This window comes from Lycorma delicatula, chromosome 7 (genome assembly GCF_047948215.1).
Source record: "Lycorma delicatula isolate Av1 chromosome 7, ASM4794821v1, whole genome shotgun sequence".
Taxonomy (NCBI): Eukaryota; Metazoa; Arthropoda; class Insecta; order Hemiptera; family Fulgoridae; genus Lycorma; species Lycorma delicatula.
In genome coordinates, this window is record NC_134461.1 from 87,258,707 (window position 1) to 87,279,457 (window position 20,751).

The window sequence follows — 20,751 nt, forward strand, 5'->3', positions numbered from 1 at the left end:
GATACATCAAGAAAAACAAGCTGGGCAATGGATGTTTGGGCTCACCAATTTTCAGCGGTTACAGATGGCGTTATAGAGTCATTGGCACAGGCACAACAAGAGAATATGGAGGAGGTTGATATCGATGAGGTCATCCAGGATGCTTGCTTGAAGAGAAGAGAGGTGCGGTCGCATCCAATGCAGATATATTGGTGGTCTGTGGAGGATATGTGTTCGCAAAAGATGTACTCTCATCACGAGATAAAGAAGATGAGGAGTGAGAGAACCATGGCAGAATGGAAAGATTCTGCAGGGAGCCATCAACAAAGCCAAGCGGAATAGATGGAGGGAGATCTGTACCCAGCTGGAGGAGGACCCCTGGGACATAGCATACAAACTGGTAACAAAGATGCTGGAAAGGTCACTCCCCAGGCTTCCTGAGATGCAAATCTGGGAAACAATGCACACCCTGTTTCAGAGAGATGAGATGCCGAGATGGAGGAAGTTGGCGGCCACAGAGATACTGCGTATCACTTCGGAGGAGCTGTGGTACGCGGTCTTTCGACTCTGTGTTGGAAAGAGCCCAGGGATGGATTGCCTGTGGAGGCAACAAGGGCATTGGTGGAGGCCTCCACAATCACTTTTTTGGAAGTATTTAACGAATGCCTGTTTAAGGAGAGATTCCCAACAACACAGAAGATGGTGAGAGTAGTTCTCCCTAAGGGAGGTGGCCTAATGAGTTACAGACCGGTTTAGCTAATTGGTAGCCTGGGGAAACTTTTTGACAAACAAGTGGCAAGAGTTAGAGAAAACTGGGGGATTCTCGGACAAGCAATATGGTTTCTGAAAAGGAAGAAGTGCAGTGGATGCTGTTAAAAAAGTGAGAGGTGGTGGGAGCGGTGGCCAGGGGGTCTAGGAATAGGGTCTCCTGGTGTTTTCTCTCGCTAATGCATTCAATGTGGTGAGGTAGGAGGCCATATTGCAGCAGTTGGAGGAGCGAGGCATTTCACCTTACTTATTCAGGATGATGCAGTTGTACCTCAGTGGAACTTGAGTATCAAGTCTGAGAAGGGAGAGGAGGTCGTCGTGCCCATGCAGCTTGGGGAACTGTAGTGATCAATTTTGGGGCCCATCTTGTGGAATGTGATTATGATGAACTCCTTCGACAGGAATGGCTGCCAGTGGCATACATCAATGATTTGGCGGTAGTAGTGGCAGCAAAGGAGCTGGAGAAGATGGGGGGATAGCTATGAGGACCATTGCGATCAAATCATGGCTTCAGATGCAGGGGCTGCAACTGTCAGCTAGGAAAACTGAAATTGTAGCAATGACGGGGAGGTGGTGAATACCCCATTTTGCTGTCCGATGTAGATGGATTTTGAAGTCGATGGAGAATTAATCGCCCCAAAGGAAGTGGCAAAATACTTAGGAGTGTGGCTCCATAGGTCAAGGGGTTTCTCACTTCATGTGCAGCAAGTGGCCATGAAGGTGGAAAAAATGACCTCAACATTGCTGAGGCTTATGGCCTAAGACAATCAAGCATCTACCATGGTATAGATGATCTTGTTGGTGGCACCGGTGTAGTGGGGGGCTTTGAAGTGGTGAGAAATGCCCGGAGATTGAATGACATATATACGAGGCTAGCAATAATAGTTGCGCGGCTCTACCAGGTGGTATCATTGGATGCCTCACTGGTGGTGGTTGATATGCCGCCGTTGGACCTGCTGGCCAAAGAAAGAAGAGATAGAAGCACAGATGGTAGATAGGAGGCGACCAACCCACCGGGTTGGTCTAGTGATTAACGCGTCTTCCCAAATCAGCTGATTTGGAAGTCGAGAGTTACAGCGTTCAAGTCCTAGTAAAGCCAGTTATTTTTACATGGATTTGAATACTAGATCGTGGATACCGGTGTTCTTTGGTGGTTGGGTTTCAATTAACCACACATCTCAGGAATGGTCGAACTGAGAATGTACAAGACTACACTTCATTTACACTCATACATATCATCCTCATTCATCCTCTGAAGAATTATCTAAACAGTAGTTACCGGAGGCTAAACAGGAAAAACAAAGAAAGATAGGAGGCGAGGGGCCTCTTGCTGGCCGACTGGCAGGAGAGGTGGGAGAGTGCGAAGGAGAGGCACTGTACCTACACCTTGATACCAGAGGTGGCTACCTGGGTCAATAGACTACATGGAGAGGTGAACTTCTGGACAGCTCAGTGGTTGTCGGGTCATGGGTCATTTGGGGTCTACCTCTGCAGGATCGGAAAGAGGCAAATAGAACTGTGCCAGTATTGTGATGATGTGGATATGGAGGACACACCTTCTTTGTGTGCCCCAGATGGAGATAGGAGATACCATCTGACGATATGAACTTGCGGTGGAAGTCATGCAGTTGATGCTCTCTTCTAGTGAGGGATGGACTGCGTGTGCCCAGTGGTTTAAAAGGGTGCTACAGCAGAAACTGATAGAAGAGGACCACAAGACGGGCAACAGAAATGTCAATTGAGGGCAGCGATGGGTGCCAGCCTTCAGGGGTGGGTGGTGGGGGTGCCTCAGCATTGCCATCACCAATGGTTCCTGCGGGATATGTTCCTGTTATCTGAGGCTGGCGTAGCTGTGGTGTATGTATTCTGAGCTGCATATATTACTGATTGTAAATGTTGAGTGTAAATGGTGTCTGAATGTGTTATGTAGTGTATATATATATATTTTTTTTTTTTGTAAATAGTGTGAATGAGAGGTGTAAATATCTGTATGAATGGGAGGTATACCTGTGATGCGCGTGGTGTTGAGGTTATGCTATCGGCGGCAATTCCAGCATCACGCTGTGTGAGGGAGTGGTTTTTTTGTGGGTCCCATTGCAGTAGACGGTGTACCCCACACACCCAGTATGTATGGGCTACTGGATGTTTGGTTGAGGCAAATTTTCCCAATTCCGACGTAAAAAAAAAAAAAAAAGTAAAGATGTAAATGATATTCTATTATTATTAAATGTTGCACAATAGTTATTTATCTTTACGTTTTTGTAATGCTCAAGTACTTGGTGCTTGGATCTTTTACTTTAGTCTAATTATTTTCAAGAATATTTGCTAATATTTTCAATATGATTATTTTTATAGATCATGACCGGTATATTCATTTTATCTGAATACCTATGATAGTAAGCCTTACATACAGTTTTTGTTTTAATGTGTATATAATTGTTAATATATTGGTGATTTTATTATTGCATGTAGTATGATTCTTGTTTCTGACTTTCTGTTTATAGTATTATATCATTACTATTAAAAGAATTATCTATTACATATTTATTAGAATTTCAAATGATTCTTTTTTCTATTTTGGTAAATTTTATATTAGTTAAATTTGGAAAGATCCTTCTTATTACAATCCCGTTTATCATAATATAATTTGCTTTTCTTATTATTACTTATTAATAGATTATTAGTCTTCTTATCATAGTATGTTAATATTTCCTGTTTTAATTTTTTAATTTTGATCTGAATAAATTCATAAATATACTAAAAATTGTATTTCCTATCAAATTTAAAATTGGATTGAATACATATTTAAAATAATTGTATTTTTTATTCTGTATAACTGAATGTTATTGGTAATATTATCCAATTAGTTAAGTGTCCTTACCATTTTTTGACTGTATTTGGTTGTTTTGATATTTAATTGTTTTATATTATTCAATACAGTGGTGATGTGTGTGTGTGGGTATGTATATATATATATATATATATATACAAACACAATTTTATTCTTGCTAAAATTGCCTATTAAGATTAATCTGATGGCAAATCCCCATAAGCCAGTAAAGTATAATTTGAATTATGAGTAAATAGATTTAATCAATGCAAAAATTGATAAAATTAAATCATTATTTTTCTTTCCATGTATGCAAAATATTTTCAAACATGCATGATTTATTCAAGCTTTCAGTCTAAGTTATACTTTTTTTACAGGAAGCAATACATACTATCTTCTAATTTTGTTATTTTGCCTTTATTAGTTTATAACAATGACTATATTTAGAAACATACTTTCATCATCAGAACTTAACTGAAATAGTCGCTGCAGTAAATATAGTTATAAAAATATAAAAATGATGTATTATGCTCATTAGCAAAAAACCATTAGCACTTTAAGTTTACCATTTATTCCATGCTTATACTAATGGTTTGGTGCCTGCTTTTTTTCTACTCTCCAAATTGTGTATTACGTAGGGCTTCTGATTAGATTCAGCTTGTATATTATATTTACTAATACATCTAAAAAAATGTTTTTATTATACTACTCTAAACATAGAGTATTAATTTAAATGTAATATGAAAACAATTTTTAAAGTTACATACAGTAATGCTGACCCTTGGCCACAAGTGCAACAATGATCCCTATCATATTTCTTTCGACTCTTTAGGTGACAATTCATTACAATTTTGTTTTTTATATTAAGTTGGTTTTTACAAAACTTCTTTAACTGGAAACTGTATGGCGTAAAAGTGCAAGTAGTTATTACATTTTTGAATGCTAAATGATGACACCAACAAAAATCCATAAACTTGTTGAAATGAACAGAAGAATTAAAGTCTTCTGCAAATAGTGTCCATAAAGAAGACAAATCATTGATTAATATCAATATTTAGAAGGAACGTCATGTTAAATAATTTTTTCTAACCAATTACCACATTAAATTAAGGGACTACTTGTTACAACTGTGTTTTAACAGAGTTGATTTTAATCATTATTGTTAATTCAATAATTCTTGTTAAAGAGATACTCTAAAAAAGATAAAAATGTGTCAATGTTAAGAGACTAAACATGATTAGCACTTATGGCAGTCTAAACCAACAAATTTAAGTTCTGATATTTGAACGCCCTGCTTTTGGATGAACTAAAGACCCCCATCACCCTGAAATTTCAAGGTCAGGAGGAATCAGTCTCATTAATGATAAGGCTTTGTGTGTAGCATAACCATACTGCTGAATCATGTGCGGGTGCCTCAAACCAAATAAATTTGGTAAGACGAAGACTAAGTGGTATAAGCCATCATATGATCACAATCATTTCTGCTGATCAGGAGGAAGTCATCTTGACTAATTCTGCTATGAAGTGATCAATTGATATGACCATAAGCGTATATATCATTTTACATTTAATTATACGACTTTTGCTGATGTTACAGAGTCCCTGGAGTCGATTCTAAGTGTGACATTTAAGGTGACCCAAAGGGGATGATAAAAGAAATTCCAGTTAACAAATTGCAAAAATGCTTAAAATAATATAAGCATACAGATTTTGCTGTGTTATATTGTAGTATAAAATTATCTGATTCTGTGTAAAAATATGAAGAAAAAATTCAAAGTTACAAAATGGTGGGCTCTAGTCAAAACTACTTGAAAGTATGTTAAGAGTTTTTTTTTAAGCCAACTCCTAAATAAATTAGTTACCTTATGTACTAATCTGAGAAAATCAAATTAAATATAATACCTATGCTGGAATGACTATGATGTACATCAGAAAATTGCTACTCATCAGTTCCCCCAAAATGTATGTGTAAAGTGTGACTGGGTATTAAGTATTTCAGACTATCAAAATTAATAAGTTAACTATGGACTTCTTTCTTTCTCTGTTTAGCTTCCAGAACCACCATAAGGTGTTACTTCAGAGGATGATATGTATGAATGTAAGGAAGTATAGGCTTGTATAGTCTCAAGTCGATCATTCTCAAGATGTGTGGTTAATTGAAATCCAATCACCAGAGAACACTGGTATCTATGATCTAATATTTAAATCCGTATAAAAGTAACTGCCTTTACTAGGATTTAAACCACAGTCTCTTGAATTTGAAATCCACTGATTTGCAATGATGAGTTCATCACTAAACCAATCTAGTGGGATAAATTAAATATGAACAGAGTATTTCATAATAATCTGACTTTGTTTTGAAGAAAATCTTTTTAAGATTTTATGCAATTTTTACAGGGCTGTTATGAAGTTTTTTAAAAATTATAAGTTATTGAACATTAAGCAAATACTTTGTAAATCAACCCTAGCATGTAAGTAGTAAAAAATGATATATAGATTAAAAACATTTCTTTAGTTGTTATTCATTTTTATATTTTTCATTTGCAGTTGACCAAGTGATACCAAATGAAACAGAAAAAGCAAAAAATCAGTTTTTAAAATAATCAAAATAAAAAATTACTAAAAATAATTATTTCTGAAATTATAATCATTTTTAGTGTTTATTTTTTGATCATACAATGGACTATTTGCTGATACATCTTTGAAAATTATAGAATTGTTAAGAGAAAATAAACATTGTTGATGGTATTTCATGAACGTGAAGTAAAAAAAATGAAAGAGATCATATGCCATTGTGATTTGTGTACAAGTAAAGAATTTTTTAAGATTAAATTTAAGTATACCAAAAGGAGAATGCATAGGGTAGAGATAATATTTAACCACAGGGAAGTGTTCAAAATTTGTTGTAATTTATTAATCAAGTGATGAATAGTACACATTATTTGTTGAGGTGGATGATTTACAGTTAGGAAAATTTTATTGTAAAAGGAGAGCTGGATATAATTATACTTCTCAGAAAGTAAAAAATTATTGGTTTGATTTTATTGTTGATGGTACTGATGTCAGATATTAACAAGATAGGGGAAGTTATCAAAATTTTAATTACATTATATTGGACCCAGGCATATGTTGCCACAATACAACCTTCTAATGACAATTAACACTTTTTTTGGATTTAATGTAATTGCATATTGTAATAGTGACCACAATCAATAAATTAAAAAAAAAATTTCAATCCTTAGTTAACACTCCTACCGCTAAATAACAGGCAATTAGTGTAGACAATTTGAATGACAGAGATAAGTTATTTTGTTAAATAACTGAATGCTAGTTTTAACTACTTGGTACCTCATAAAAAACCTGATTTAAATGAACACTTTATTATAAAGTTATTTCATTATCTTCACTTCAATGTTCCAGGCATATTGCATTACAGAAAATGCTGATTTTTATTAAGAAAGATTCAATGGAAAAAATTCCAATTTGTGAACTAAATACTTAAAAATAACCTATAATATTAACAATACTTACCACATGATTTGATGTTTTCTTATTTTTCTTGCGAGGAGGTCGCCCACTTCTTCCTATAAATAAATTAAGAAAAAACTTCTTTATAATGCCTAGATCATCAATTACCATAAAATCAGATAAAAATTAATTTATATCTTATAAAAAAAAAACTGGTTGTAAATTTGGACTAATAAAAACAGATCATGAAGAATAAGTCAACATCTATGCAGTAAAGTAGCATTTGATAAATATAAATATACTTAAAAAGTAAAAAAAAAATGCTAGACTATATTAGGAACAAATACAGCAGTTGATCCTGATTTAATTTATTTACAAAGCATTTTTAAAATGAATATTAAGTGCCAGTCTTTATCATTAAATGTAAAACACAATTTGCAGGCAGGTTATGAAACTTAATCTACACTTTAAAAAAGAATAAAAATACCCAAAATCAGAATGCAACAATCATTTTCACATACAAATAATTTAACTTACCTTGAAAGGAAATACAATATACAAAAGCTATTGCTACGCTAATAAAAATAAAAATGTTCTAAATAATATAAGGTTTAAAAATGAAAATGCCTTCAAATAATTAGAGAAATTTATACTATACAATTCATTCTATTCTATTTATGAATTCATCTTCTGATATAACTTGGATAACAATACACAGGATTCTGATTAAGACATTTTAATGACACCTTACAAATTCATGGTTCTGCAACAGGAACATTTAGAATTAGCACATTGGAGACTGACTAGTAAAATTAAAGATAAAGTGTCAGACACATATTTTAATAAATTTGTTTCAGATCACACAAGAATTTGCAATTTATTAGTAGGTAATAGCCATGAACATTAATCAAGTGCCATAGCTATAATGGTTGTAGATGAGCATATGTAAAACAAAGTCACTACCAAGAACAAAAACCATTTATAAGCCAGGCTTACTGAAGAGTAGAGTGATTTACCATTGCCTTCTTCACTTCACAGAGTATAATAATGCATATAATCACACCAAGTCCACTTGGGCAGGTAATGTTCAGCACTATAAGTGATACCTTTGCTCTGTTCAGTAAAAAAAAAAGGACTGACTGTAAAATGAACATCATTAAACTCCGAGAAAGCAACTCAGACTGATCTCACTTGTATCTCAGATGATTTACATTTATTAATCATAAAAAAATACTGTTAACAGATAACATAAGAATAATTAAGTTTCTGTGGGAAATAATGCATTACACACATCCTCAACTCAGTGGGTAACTAATGATGACCAAAGCACTTAATTTATTCATTTTGTTTTTTGTAAGAATTTTAGGTTTTGAAGGCACTATATCGTTCAAAGTAAATTTGTCCAGCATGAGGTGAAACTTATGGATACAATTTTGAAACTCAACTTTTGAAGCTATTATAAAAATCATTATTTAATGCTTTCAATAGATTAAAATTAGACATATAATTCAGGCCAGGTAAAAAACTTACCTGGAAAATTCTTGTCTTGATTCTTTCGTTTTTTTCATTTTTATAATAAATTACAATCACCTTTAGATACAAACCATGAGTATTTCATACTGTATCCACTGAATTTGACAAAAATATTAATAAGTATTCTAAAAACATACTTTTAAATAATAAAAAACTCTACTCAAAGCCTGAGACTGCTAAACTTTGGGGTATTTGAAATACTTATTAATTAACAAAACAGTACATTTCTTTTCTAGATTTTAAGGATTAATATGGTCTTACAGTAAAATGAAAATAAAATCCATTATCCTGAAGCCAGAAACTATGTTGTTTAGGCTTATAATTAATAAGTAAAAAATATTTATGATATTTACTACCTAACTGTAATAGCACTGTAAGTGTGAATCATATTAATTTTAAGGATAAGAGTTGGTTTTAACTGGGCAGAAAAGAGTAGACAGAACAGTCATGTAACAAAAATCTTCATGCATTCACAACTAGTTCTATATACAGAAAACTTGGATTTAGTGTCCCAATTCAATGTCAAGAGATAGCATTAATATTTTAGTTCCCCATGTAAATTGTAAAATCTAAGACAAAAATCAAGGATTTATTTACACTAGTGAAGGAAATAAATATTAGTTTTTTTAAAAATTATTTCGTGTATCATGCTACTGATAAAAAATGGTCATGTTAAAATGAAAAAAATAGTTCTAAAATTGATCTTATAAACATTTATATTTTATGCGTTATGACTCATGAGCTTCCCAGACTTTTTTTTAAATTTCTTCAAAGATGACAGTTTCAAAATATGTGAAGAACTGAAAAAAAGAATGGATCATATACAACCATTACACAAATTGGCCATGAAGCTATTTAACTGATATTCTTATGATCAGGATGGTAATGATTAACATGATCTCTTTTGTATGGATAAATCTATTCTTTTTTGTATAATTTATTAACTTTTATAAAAAAAAAAAAAAAACTATTTTAAGCATATAGATTACCAGAAGAAAATGGGATTTGTAATCTTCCAACAGTATACACAGAATTCTATATGATACAGCCCCTGTCTTTGGCTGAATGGTTTAGTCTTCTAGAATAGCTAAATCAGTGTACATTTCAGCTGGCAGATAAAAAGTTATTGATTAGTAATGTGCTACGGCTATTTGAGGTACTGATACCCCAATTTCCCATGAAGCTGTGGGTAATGGGCATCAACTGCTCAAAGATACTACCTAAGGAGTCCTTCTGGTGGGTTTTTCATTATTTCATAGTCTCTCTGTGGGTAGGACCATCTCTTTCTCCATTCCTTCCTATTATTTTTATCCCTCTTCCCTAGAGTATTCTGTGGGTTTGGTAGATGTCCACTAGAGTAGGCTAAGGAATGTGAAAATCTTTAGAATTTTTTCAAGGGTGAACTTTACAACTCTGATCAAGGAAATGTTTCTGTAAATATAAAACAAAATTCCATATGCTGGAGGTGTGATGTTTACTCGAGTAAAATTAGTTGGGCCTTCTAATCTACTAAATACATAAAAAATCTTAAATACAATCATTAAATTCAATCTCATTCTTACAGATTATTTTACTTTAAGAAGATTTTTTTAGTGCAAATATACATTTTAATAATATTCTGCTCAGTGCATTTCCTTTATGTGTATGATAAAATGTACAAATTTTTACAGATTAAAGAATGGCTGGCCAGTTGGTGAAGAATGTAGCTTCTAGATCAGCAGGTCTTTTCATCTCATTAAAATTTCAATCTCATTAAAATGTATGTAGAAGCATATGGGAGGTCATCATAATACTTTCAAATATAAATTAAAATGGAGGATGTACTTCCCTTACACAATTTTTTTTTTTTAAATGGAAATGTTAAAGTAACACTAAGGTCAGTGTCAACATAAAACAGAAAAGTGAGATTTATAAAAAAATAACGAAACTGTAAACAAATATGATAGTATAACACTTTAAGCTAAAGATTATATATATTTTATTATTATTTAACAGGCAAAGGAATCATATTCATATGTAAACATTATATAATACAAAGAATTAGTGCTTCTTTTGTTTGTGCTTATTTAGATATTATAAATTAATTTATTCCATATTTTTACCAAAGATAGAAAATATATTCAGTTTTAGAATGTGAACTTTTTAAATTCTTTATCAATTAATATATAAATCAAAAACTGATGCAATTTTTCACATCAGAAACTGTTGACATGTCAAGTTTTTGATGTTTAGGTCAATTAAGATCTTTAAATTTTGCATATCATCTTAAATCTAAAATTTTTGGTTGAAACAGAAAGTAGAATTGTTACCACATTCAAACTGTTACTCAATTGTTATCCATTTTAAACCAATAGAATAGTAAGAGGAAGGTTTTAATAAAATTTAAAAATGTGTCACAAACTGAGTTAATTAAAAGGTGTATTTTATAGTAAATTTTGATAAGTGCGTTTTTAAACTTTTCATGGAGAATAGATATAAAATTTGAATGAGTAAATGAAAAGAAAAAAACAGATAATATGAACTAAAGAGCAGATAATTACAGTAGTCAATATTCACCCGTGTTAATGGTTTTGGCTGAAAATATATTTTTTAGTGCTGCCTAGCTGTATACACTAAGTGAAGGGTCACACTGGATCATTTGTTGCAGCAGTTATATTTACGATTTTAGTTCATAAACACAGAATTACAATACAATATTATATATAATTGGATTAAAATAACAATAACAGTCACATTAATGATGCTATATACCATAGCACCACAAACTTTTAAGAAAAAGAATTTTAAAAGAAAGAAAAACATCTTTTTAATATTCCTGAACCTTTTTTGTTGTCACTTTTGGACATTCAGTTCTATTATTCATAGTATATTATATGAAATTATAATAAATAAGGAAACAAACCGATCCAACATTTTCCTTTATAAAAAATTTGATAATTAGTACTGTATCTTTAATTTATGATTATTCTATTAAATTTGATATCAAATCAACAATATTCTTATAATGAACTTTCCCTGTAGCATTATTTAAAATTTTAAAAAATTGCATTTAATAATAATGGCAATAGAATTAAGGAAATATATGGGCACATTTACTGTTATCACCTCTTTATTAAATACTTACTTTAGTGTCCATTCAAACTTCTTAACAATTCTTCAAGACTCCCACACTTTTTCAGGCAATTTTCATACGTATAACTATTGAACTACATATTTATCTTAACAAATTCACTAAATTCCTATGAAAAGATAATCAAAATTATGAATGAACATGATAATATGTTACAATACCTAATTTTATTTTCCTTGTTATGTTTTCCAAATATAACTGCAATTTCTTTTATTAGAAATCAATCTTCTTAATGTACTGATCATTATCTTAGATTGGGAAATTATTGTATGGCTCAATACAAGCCCTCTTCTTAAGACATACAGAATTTAAGAGCTGTGTCATTTTATTGGAACAGAGAACAAACTTGGTTATAGTTGTGACACAGAACTTAAACATGGCCAACTTAGAAGATAAAGAACAAATTCTAGGGGAAAAAATTATTTTATAAATATAGTGCATGAACAAAAACTTGCTGGTGGAGTGACCAGCCATGCAGCCTTCTTAATGCTCAAAGAACCTCTAGTTCAAAAATTACTTTTAACTTCATTTGAGTATACTATGTTATTGTGGTAAATGATGGTCAACAGGAATCTATCAATATTAACATCTCAGAAATGGTTAGTTTAAGATTGGTAAGACCAACCGCTGAATGCTGAACTTTAACAGAGATTGTTCCTCTTGTAAGAATAAAATTTAAAAAAAAAAAGTAGAAAGATATATTTAGAAATCAGTGGGTGTATGATAGAAAAATAGTTCCGGAAATTTTGGCCAATAGCTAAGATTGCAGATTACGATGGCTTAGGCATTATAAAATGCACAGACAGATATTAAAATTACAGGTAACCAAGAAAATATATATAAGATGATTTCAGATGAAGAGATTGATGAATCAGATAAAATTTCATCATATAAAGAAAAAAATGTAAGCAGTCTGGGCAAAGCAAAAACAATCTTAACTACGACTGGATTATAAGTTGCAAAACTTCTGTAGTTAAAGAAAAAGAAATCCAGATAAATAATGCTAAATGAATGAATGCTGACAATAACCATTAATCTACATATAAGTAATCCTAAGACTAAGTCAGCTTATTCACTATGATTCTTTTAATAAATATTTGAATCTAAATTATAAAAAAGGCAAGCATGATTAGAACAACCAACCTAAATTCTTTTTTACAACTAATATTGTTTTTGATATGTTCAGTTTGAACGAATTAATAGCATTAACTTTCACATTTGATGGACAAGTACTATTAACTTGTACCTAAAAGAAAATATTTAAAATGTAAGTACAAGAATGTACAGCAGACATATCACCGATGTCATGAATTTCATAACCATTTAAATTCACAATTAACAGACAAAACTAAAAAGTAGGTGTCCTTTTGCATTATCAGATCTTATCTAGGCAACAAAAAATCTGTATGGTAATTACCAAATAATACTATGATTCCAATTGTACAATCTGGGTCATAGTTCATGATTGTTTAAGGTATGCAGCAGGTGGATCCTTTGGCAAATGACAGAGGAACCCAAGAAAACTATATTGGTGTGTTCTCACTCATCTCTTCTGATTTAAAGAAGGTAATGAATTCTTGGATTGAGTAACTATTGTGGATAAAACATAGATTACCATTATTTCCTGAAACAAAATCTCAATCCATGGTGTGAATTGATGCATTCTAATGTTATTTAGCGTATAAATAACTACAAATTCTCATATTCTGCAGATATGGTTTTGCCTGCAGACAAATGCATTAACTAAGAGAGTGATTATATTAAAATACTCGAGTAAGGAAACTTATTGACTCAAAACGATCAAAATTTTGCTTTATGCCTTATTAAAAAAGAAAAACAACTTTATAGGTCATATAATTGTTTATATAATGAAAATGCATGACTTATTGTATATGTATAAGTTTAATAAACATTAAAAGAAAGAAAACTAGCAATAAGAAATAATTTCAGGGTTTTATTCTACGATTTAACAGTTTTAAACAAAAAAGAGTAAGTTAAAAAAAAGAAAAAATGGTATTAACTTATCCAGCATGATAATCTGCAGGAGTAAGTTTAACTACACAGAACATGTAAAAATAAAAAGTAAGAATTTAACTTCGAAGAAAGCCTTTATATCTTAAAAATTACATCATGGAAGTGATTGAGTTTTGTACCATACGGAACCTTTTTCTTTTCTAAGCTATAACTGAATTTTAATTTACTTGTAAGGTTCACAGTAGATTATATACAAAAAGTTCTCTGTTTTATCAATCTACAATTTTAATGTTCCACAATTTTGTTACAGAAGTGGTAAACATATTTGTACAAATATTAATATTTTTTTTAGTAGAATTAACAACAACCTTTACTTTGTGTTCATCTCTTGATAAGAGTTACTCTTCAGAAAACTATAAATCTTTGTTTTGGACTTAGGTGTTTTAATAACATTTACACAGTTTCAATTAACAAGATGGAAAAACAGTCGTGAAGATAACTATTTAATCAAACTAATGGCGATTTAAGTCATCTGTTTAAGTAAAAAAGTATAGAAATTTTATATAATCATATAATATAGCACTGACCTTGTATCTGATACTACAGCTGTAATGCTGTGGAACACCGAGGCAACTAGAACTGTTTCTATCATACAAACTGATTTCCAGCAACTTTAACCAAAATTCTTCTTTCCTTCATAATTTTTTTCTATTCTGTTCATTGAAATTATGAAAAACTATTACATAATAGATTTTAAAGATAGTATACTTGCATAAAAGTGTAAAAAATTCTAATTTTTTTTCAGATAATTTTTTGTAAGCTCTTAGAAAAATTATGGAATTCTTGAAACCAGCCTGAATATAGTGAAAATGAATTTCATTGAACTTGCATTATGCATTTTAAACTTAAGGATTAATCACAGTACACAGGTAAGTCAAAAGTATGCAACTCTTCAACAACATTAAAACTGTTCCTGATAGAATACTGTAACTTTTACAATAAGGTTATCAGTCAACTAGTTTACCTTGTGACAAGAAATAGAATTTCAACCACTTCTTGGGGGGGAGGGTGGCATAGGGGTTGTAACTCAAATATTTTAAACGTAACACCCTTTTTGTGATACATCATTTGAAGGTCTCTTTAAGACAAGAAAAATGGTATAAATAAAAAGTTGGTAAGATGTCTGAAACCAAAATGGCGGCAGAATAGTTTGGATTTTGAAAATTCAATTTAATAAGTACAAATAATAAAATTAAATAAAAAGAAATTAAAGTAAATTAAATTAAAACTTAATCTACTTTAATTAAAATTTTATTTTAAAAATTAATGTTAGAAAATTAAAAACTTTCATTTTATAACAAAAAATTGTTTTTGTTCCAATTTAATGAGCAAATAAATAAAAATATTGTCACCTAATCATGCTGATTATTGATGGTCTCTTACCATTGTTGCAAAAATGAACTTACTTCATTGTTGTATAATAAGAGTGTTTCATTACTACTGCAAAGTTTCTTGTGATCAGTTGGCTAATGATTTTGTTTACCTATACCACGTTCGTAAGCCACTTTTGTTATTTACATCTTTTTTACCGTTTCTGTATTTGTTTTTTACTGAATTATTTCCTTTCTGTGCTACCTGCTAATATTGCTATCAACATGTCACTTGGTGAACAGGATAGGATCTCACTTCTAATGATGAGAGGTTTTGGTGATAAGAGTTATATCATATAATGAAGCTTGTGAATTGTTCATTGCAATATTTAATAATTTTAACCCTATTTCAAAAGCTACAGTGTCAAAAACCATCACACAATTTGAAGAAACAGGGAGCATCAATAATAGGAGAAAACCAGGGACGCCTAAATCTGTAACAAATAACAAATTGTTATAAATTATGCAAGAATTTATAGAGAATCTTCATTTGACTCGAGCAGCACGAGAACATAACATTAATCAAAGTTCAGTGATTCAAACATTGAAAAGTGAAAATTTCAAACCCTTCAAGATTCAAGAACTTAATGAAAATTACTATGATTGAAAACTTGAAAAGGTTTTGAAATTATGATGAACAGTATTTGTGTAGATCTTAATTTATTAAACAAAGGCCACATTTTATTAAATATGACCTAATTAATACGAGGCCACATTTTATTAAAATGGCAATGTAAGTCACCATTATTGTCAATACTGGACAAATAATAAGCCACACTGGTATCATGAGGCAAATACACAGTATCCAGTCAAAGTAAATATATGGGCAGGTATTTTTATTGCGACAATGATAGGGCCTATATTTATTTATGGAAATTTTAAACCCAATGAAATGTTAGGCTTTGCTTCTTGACTGTATCATTCCAAACATTGTTGGCCCCAACTTCCAAAACATTTGGTTTCAACAAGATGGTGCCCCGCCTGATTTCAGTCTTCAGGTACATAAAATTTTAAATGCATTTTTTCCTGGAAGACAGAATGGCCAGCAAGTTACTCGACTTGTTACCATTGGATTACTTTCTATCAGGCCGCTTAAAGTATTGTTTATCATAATAAGCCTCAAGGTATTGAAGATTTACAAAACAGAATTCAAGAATCAGCACAAATTGTCACTAGGGAATCATTGAATAATGCAGTATCATCCTTTTACAACCGAGGACATTTCGAGCATTTATTAGAATGGAATGTACGTAAATAAGCAAAGGTTATGCTTAATAAATTTATTTATTTGCAATAACAGTTCCTTAAATCATCAATGTATTTTTTTAAAATCAAAACTTATCCCGCCACCATTTTGGGGACATCATACCATAACTTTTTATTTATAACATTTTTCTTGTTTTAAAGAGATCTTTAAAATAAATGATTTATCCCATAAAGGGTGTTACTATTTAAAATATAAAAGTTAAAACCCCTGGGGCACTCCCTAAGAAAACAATGGAATTCTATTTCAGTTTGAAATACTTTACCTTTGTAAAGTAATTGAATGATACCTTATCCTAAAAGTTAAAGTATTCCATCAGGAACAGTTTTGAAGCTGTTGAGGGGTTTCCATACTTTTAACTCTGTATATACTTTCTTTTTCTCCCCTATGACTTTGCACTTTCTCAATTCTTTTCTTATGATTTTAACAATTAATACAATTTAAAATTCTGACTAGGGATACTGCATCCTCCTTTATTGACATTAATTTGTCTTTCAATAACACAGAAAATTGATATTTACATTAATAGTATTTCAAAATTGAATTCAGTTTTGATTTTATCATATTTAATTATTTTCTAAGAACATAATGGGAGTAACAAGGCAAACCAGGTAATGAACAACAAACCAAGCTATTCAGTTTGAAGCATTTGTATTAGTTCATTTTTAAATCAGCTAGTGAAAAATTGTACAAATGTTTTATTAACTTTTACTAAAAAAAACATTTCTAAAAATTGATGTAACTACTACTCTATGGGGGTTAAGCACATAACTTACTGAAAATTCTGAAATGATGTAAACCTGTTTCTTACATTTACAACTAATTAGTAATATAAAATGTTATTTTATATTTGCAAGGCACATACAAGTTTACACTCCAATGACTGTGATTACAATCATAGTCTACATTACCACTAAGTACTTCATGAGTGCACTTACATACAATAAAAATGTGAGACAATTGTTTAAATACAGGCTGTTTTCCATTGAGATATGAATTTTATAATCAAAAAGTGTGCATTGCAAAAATTTCTATACAAAAATTGAAATTCAAAAAACTTGTAATGAAATTATATGAATCAAAACATATCTAGCCACATATGATATGAACCAAACCATTTCACAACATATTTACTATACAATCCTAAAATTTTCCTACAATTTACTAGAATACGGATAAAATGTATATCTCAGGAAAAATCATTCTTGCTATTTATTACTAAAAAAGTGAAATGCAAACAATTTAACTCCATCATAACATCTAATAATGAATCTGTTTTAATGAAAATTTTCATGGTGGATCAATGTTAAATAAATAAACTTTATTAGAGAATAGCAGATATATATAAAACATGAAATGAGTGAAATTAATCACATAATAAAATCAGTAACTAAATCAAGGAAAATATGGGACGTAAAACAGATTTCTAAAAATTTACATGATACATATACAAAAAAAATATTAATGAATAACTTAAGTATACAAGCAATTAAAACTATGATATGAAAACTGTCATACGGAGAAAGGAAGGGCTAAAAGTTTTTTATTTTTGACTAGAATAGTGTCAAACTGATAGGCATAACAAAATCATGCAATTTATGAAGTTTTAATTTTAATAAAAATCATTGTGAAAATTTGTCAGATCAACATCAGATATAAATGTGTATTAAAAATTTTCAAAAACGTAATTAATAAAAAGGTAATTTTAAAAAAACAATTTTTCACAAAACTGTAATAGAGTGAAACCTCTCAGACAGTGGGGGGTAACAATGTTTATAGTTCTGCGGGTCAGAAAATATGTACTGTAGTTTAGAGGAACTCGAGTATAAAGGTTTGATCCAGTTGTAGCTCATGGTAATTTTTATCAATACATCCTTTAACATTACACTGAATGTTAATAAATTAATGTGATGAATAATTAACAGATAAAGATAATAAGTTTGGACTACAATTTATAGATCATGTGAAAAGTATAGAACAAAACTTTATTCACCACTATTCCACATAAATATAAGCTATGGTTACATTACTTTAGCTTTTCCATAAATGTGGTTTACTTCTTCTCTCAAATATCTATTATCACAAATTGGATTACGCATATTATATATCTAGAAAAATCTATGTAGAACATTAACCTATGCATAGACCAATGGGTTAAAATAAAAACAGCAATTTGAGAATATTAATGTCTATAGAAATATCAAAAGCAGATCAGAAATAAGAATTAAAAAATATATAAATACATATATGAAGCCCAAAAATTATGAATTGGACAAGGAGCTGAAACAATTTGTGTAATAAAGAGCAAGATTTGTAGATCAAGTAAAACTACCTACTTGATGGTTTCTAGAAGCTTTTTGTAAATTTATATTTTTAGACAATAGCCTTTAGAAAGGTAGTTATTCTCTAAATATATATAAAATGGAAAACAAGTAAAAATTCAACAAAACATAATAAACGAGCACTGTTGTAACAATAATATTTAAGGGCAGCACTGAGTGATTCTCCATTCCACAAGGATAGGGGGGGGGTCACTAATAGTTTATGCAGCAAGCTGACTATATAACAGTTTAAAATCAGTGAAACAAAAATGTTATAAGACAAAAGTTATAAGATTTATGGACAAATTTTACTAACTTAATAAGTAGGCAATGTAAGCTTAAGATTTAAACAACTAGCTAAGGGGAGATCAATCATCTTATTCATCAGGTCTAAGTTAAATTTTACTGAAGAGTACCCCATTCAGGTTGCTAGTAACTGAAGGTTGGATTCCTCAAATTGTTTACATTCATAATTAATATGGCTGTAATCATTAAAACTTGATTATCTAATTAATTAGTTTTTTATCTGTACTTTTGTTTTTAGGATGGTGAAATCTTATGAATGTAAGTGCATAACTGCAATATGTCTAACAGGTTGACTGCACATTACTTCGAACTTCAGAGGGCATTGGCAGTGCAATAGTGCTGCCCACTCTGACTGGAGTGAGAATTACATGTTTCATTTAAGACTTCATTCTCGTGGGCAGCAATCTGTGTAGAGTTGTTAATAAGTATGTGGTGTCCTTACTGTTTTAACTAATTGCTTTTTATAGTGTTTAGCTTGGGTTTTACAGTTTTCTTTCCAACACTGTTGATGAAAATTAGTAAAAATCTACAGGCCTTCTTTGAATATAGGCAATCTTTCTTCTTCAAAAAACAGGTTAAATGATACTGAGTTACTGCATTATTTACAAGACATTGAAATTTCATTGGTAATATGCCCAGCACAAGCAATTACTACTGCTTCTGTGATCCAAAATTCAAACCAATATAATGGCAAAACACAAGTATGTTACAAAAATTTACATTTATAGAACAAGGAATTCTGGTATTTATTCCTAGACAAGGTAAACAGACAGACTTTTTCCAGTTAATTACTGATGATTTTTACAATCAATTAACTGAATAAACAAAGATGTTATTATTACGCCCAGTAACGAGTGATCATTCTCATAGTGGAAAAATGTTAGAAAAATAAAATTTTACTAGAGAAAATAAAAATTTTAACCCTTTCAGTGCCAACATCTGTTTTTACGGACATAGAGAGTACTGTGCACAAAGTGCCAATGTCCACTTTACGGACATTGGGTGTTATCACACTATAAAGTGCCAATGTCCGTAACCAGACATCTAGTAAAGATTATATAAAAAAAAACTACCAAATGTTTTTTGCATAATATTTTTAATTATCAGAAAAAATTGTTCTTACTGTTTGTAATACAATATCGTGTATTTGGGCTGTAGCACATTGAATATATCTATCAAAATATTGATTACTCTCTTTGTTCTTTTGTTTCCTCATATTAGTTTGGCTATGCTATAACATTAAGTGCATCTCACGCTAGTTTGCTTATGGTGTGTTTTGTTCTGGATTTGTGATATTTTATTGTGCTATTTTAATAATGGAACGATCTAGATCTCCAGTTAATGAAAATGCATATCTGAGTGACAATTTTCAGTGACCAATCTATTAGATTATGAAGAAAGTGATACTGAAACAACTGGCAACAGTTCACATCGTTGAGTAGTAGATGTCACTGACCCGAATTATATTCCTCCTGAAGATCGATTTACATGAGGAATAAGTAATGTAAATATAACCGTTTCCTTGTGAGTCAGATAATGACATTAGTCCTAATGTTACTAACTCTGATTCCTCTACCTGTACGACAACCTAGAAGTAGGCCTCGTCAGACAGCGCATTTGGTTACTAATAGTTCTAGTTTATTTTGAGAATGGAAATGGGTGGGCTGAGGTCTGAAGAAAACAATGATCCTGGGTATAATCATAAGTTTGATTTTCAGGAGTTGCCTGTGCTGAAACATTGTCCCACT

The 20,751-nt window shown here is 30.8% G+C and overlaps 1 protein-coding gene across 5 annotated transcripts in view; it reads right to left on the reverse strand.

The window, feature by feature from the left end:
• Nucleotides 1-20,751, reverse strand: part of LOC142328110 (homeotic protein female sterile-like) — a 147,676-nt gene that overhangs the window by 22,659 nt on the left and 104,266 nt on the right. For all 5 annotated transcript variants that reach the window (XM_075371619.1, XM_075371622.1, XM_075371623.1 and 2 more), the window contains one exon: nucleotides 7,109-7,161. In XM_075371619.1, the coding sequence (XP_075227734.1) occupies nucleotides 7,109-7,161 (53 nt within the window). The remainder of the gene's footprint in view (nucleotides 1-7,108; nucleotides 7,162-20,751) is intronic.